At 31.0% G+C, this 3,136-nt stretch overlaps 1 protein-coding gene across 1 annotated transcript; it reads right to left on the minus strand.

Moving 5' to 3' along the window:
* Nucleotides 1-413: 413 nt before the first annotated feature.
* Nucleotides 414-2,866, minus strand: LOC111900407 (uncharacterized). Its single transcript, XM_023896297.3, has 11 exons — nucleotides 2,637-2,866; nucleotides 2,488-2,544; nucleotides 2,131-2,188; nucleotides 1,918-2,045; nucleotides 1,690-1,829; nucleotides 1,513-1,581; nucleotides 1,273-1,411; nucleotides 1,113-1,175; nucleotides 995-1,038; nucleotides 792-897; nucleotides 414-699 (listed from the first exon to the last, which is right to left on the minus strand). Exons 1-10 carry the CDS (start codon nucleotides 2,746-2,748, stop codon nucleotides 811-813), a joined length of 897 nt encoding a protein of 298 aa, XP_023752065.1. The 5' UTR covers nucleotides 2,749-2,866; the 3' UTR covers nucleotides 414-699; nucleotides 792-810.
* Nucleotides 2,867-3,136: the final 270 nt, after the last annotated feature.

The following is a 3,136-nucleotide window of genomic DNA, read 5'->3' on the forward strand; positions in this document are numbered from 1 at the left end:
CGACATCTGTTTTTGCATATAAATTGTTGATATTTTTATTTGTCAGTTGACCATGGAAAATTAGGCCACACCAATAACCAATGACTAGTAGTTAACTATGGTTTACACTTTAGACTATGTGTAACCTTATCACGTCTAATTACATTACTTAATATCATACTACATATAAACTCAAGAGCAAATCGTTTTTTTGGTATTTAAGTTTGTCCAAACATTTTAGTTTTTTCTCGCAATTTTGGTGCCTATTTTTATGTGTTGTAACGATTTTGGCACCTATAATCACTAAAATTACAAGAAACTATTGAAAATATAACTTTGAACAAACTCAAGGAAGAAAAATCGCTACAACAATTAAAAATTAAAAAATAGATAATACAAAGAAGAAAGCCATTTACTGATTTAAGTAAATAACATACAAAAATATATATATATAAAAAATCGAAAAAATGTACAATAAAGTCAAACACAAAATGAAAAATGTAAATGTATGGAACAACTTTACGGGTTACCAGGAAGAAGGATCAAACTGTCAGACAGGTTTTTCAAAATTAATGTCTTTGGAAAGAGTAATAAATTAATACATTTTTCCAAAATTATCACAAAAGATAACATCTGCAGAAAATAATAGATCACATGCAGACTTTTTTTTTTCTCTTGAAAACATAACATCCATGAACAGGAATGCCTTCTTAAGTAATTCTGTAATCAATCATAGAAAAAAAAATGAAAAATATATTAAAGTATATAAATAGATTCTTTATGTAACCAAAAAAGGAAAAAATGGAACATGCCTAATATCAGTGAAGCTTGCTACATCAACTCATTGCCAACTGGATCTACAGAAAAGCTGATGGACAATTTCTTCTCAATTATAGCCTCAAATTTGGAACTCCAAATCTGCTCATCATATTATTATAAGTTTATAACACAAATAATCAAAATTAGCAAACTTTATGTTAACTGTTAAAAGAATACAATGTTAATTAGTAATTACATCTCTATATTCCGAACTCCCCATGAAAATGTCAAATGCATCAGCTGTAAAAAAACAATAAACAAATAAATATATAAATAAAAGTCAGTTGTCAAAAAGAGTCAACAAAGAGGCTTACATGATCGAAACCGTATCACTACAGCATGAGTGTAGTCTTTACTTCCATGATTAAAATTCAGCCCTAAAAAATGAAAATAACTCAAAATTTGACTTTTAAAGGTGGAAATAGTTTCTTTAAATGAAAATGGAATATCTTATTTACTTTATATGCACAATACCTCTTGTAGATTGAACAATCAATGAAGGAAATTCCATCAGTAATTTTTCAAAAGATGTTAATGCATCATTTGCAGCCTCCATTAATGAGCTATCTTTAAATCCAATAAGAAGTATGAACTCCACACCAAAGTTAAATTCCTGCAATTTCAGTTACTACATGAACCCTAATTGGAACAAAAATACATGGACTGGTTTTTTTTTATTTATATTATTAGTTTATTAGTTTATTAGTTTATTACCTCTCCTTTTCGAAAGATGGGAAGAATATCATCTTCTACTTGAGATTCATAATCAACATAAGTCAATTCCTGTGAGTGTAAAAGTATATTACAAAATTAAACTTATGAATCGAATGATTAAGAACAAAATCAAACAAAGATAGAAAAGAGTATTGGTGTTTACATGTTAGGGCATACATGACAGAAAGGTGTTACATGATCCTTTAATACTCCCAAGTAGAATGGATTCTCATAGAACTTTACAAGATCTTCCCTCTTTTGAAATCGCATGAACACAGCATGTGTATAATTTTCAAGATTTTGATTAGAGATACGCCCTAGAGGAAACAAAAAGTAAGGACATGTCAATAATCAATACGACATGAATCAATGGAAAATATGCAGATCAAATGCAAGAGATTTCACCTAATGAAATTGCAAGAATGCCACGCATTTGGTATTGACATGTATAGAGAAAATCAAGCATGTCCTTTTCATCTTTATCAGATAAATCCACCTTTGCTTTCAGTAAACATATGTGTTCTACAACTTTTCTGCAACAAAAGGAACCACAATACATAACTGTAACTTGAGTTCATATCAGAAATGAGGGAGTGGCCAAGAAGTTTGATGAAAAACCTTGTTTTTTCTGCATTGTTGCTTGAATTCTGTGGTTCTGCAGCTGAGTTTATGGCACCTACATTTACATCAGAGATCAAATATTGATATTCAATAGCATTTCACCCTATGATGTCGCAATTGCTTCTATCCGAAGATACATTTTGAGTCATGAATCAAACAAATCGATTGAACGATGTGAATGTGATACAGGTATACTGGTTCGAACGAAGACAATGGCGTCTTTTTAAATTATACAAACAGCGTAAACAATAAACGAACAATCTTCAGAAACAGAAAAATAGAATCATGGGGAAATTTGAATTCGAAAAACTACTCGTCTGACAGACAAACTCTAAGGGTATAGAAGAAAATCACCTCGTCGATTGATTTGCTTCAAACCCGAAGGAAACCGTCGGATAATAACTCCGGCACCTGTGATATGAATTGAAAGTTCACAAAATTTGAACAATGCGTGTCTGGTTTGCTTGAATGCGATTAATTTTTTTGATAAATATGCGACATACCAGAAAGGGGTTTCCTGAGAGAAGCTAGGGTTTTGAGAGGAGCGCCATTGTTGAGGTAATGTTTGGTGAGATGAGAAGTAGAACAGCTGAAAGTGTGTGGGTGAGATTGCATATTGTTTGAGTTTGTATGTCTGTGAATCAATGGTTTGCGTATGATATGAATGGGGGAAGAAGATTGTAAGTATGAAATTGAGTGGACTAGGAAAACCAGAATTGGCGCCTTCTTATCGACTCTAATTCTTGCAATCCCATCGTTCTTTTCAAATTAAAACACTTTTTTTTTTTTATGAAATCAACTAAAGTTTACAACTTTCATGTAAAAAGTTATGGATTTAGGGGGTTTTTGGCTTAGTTTTTTTTACAGCCAAAAGTCTTTTTTGGAAATGAAAAAAAGCAAAAGATGTTTGGCAAACTAGTTTTAGAAGCTATTTTGAAGTTTTTACATAAAGAAAAAGAACTTTTTGGAAAAGTCAGGAAATCTTGACTTTTTGTAACTTTTT

This window comes from Lactuca sativa, chromosome 6, assembly GCF_002870075.4.
Source record: "Lactuca sativa cultivar Salinas chromosome 6, Lsat_Salinas_v11, whole genome shotgun sequence".
Classification (NCBI taxonomy): Eukaryota; Viridiplantae; Streptophyta; class Magnoliopsida; order Asterales; family Asteraceae; genus Lactuca; species Lactuca sativa.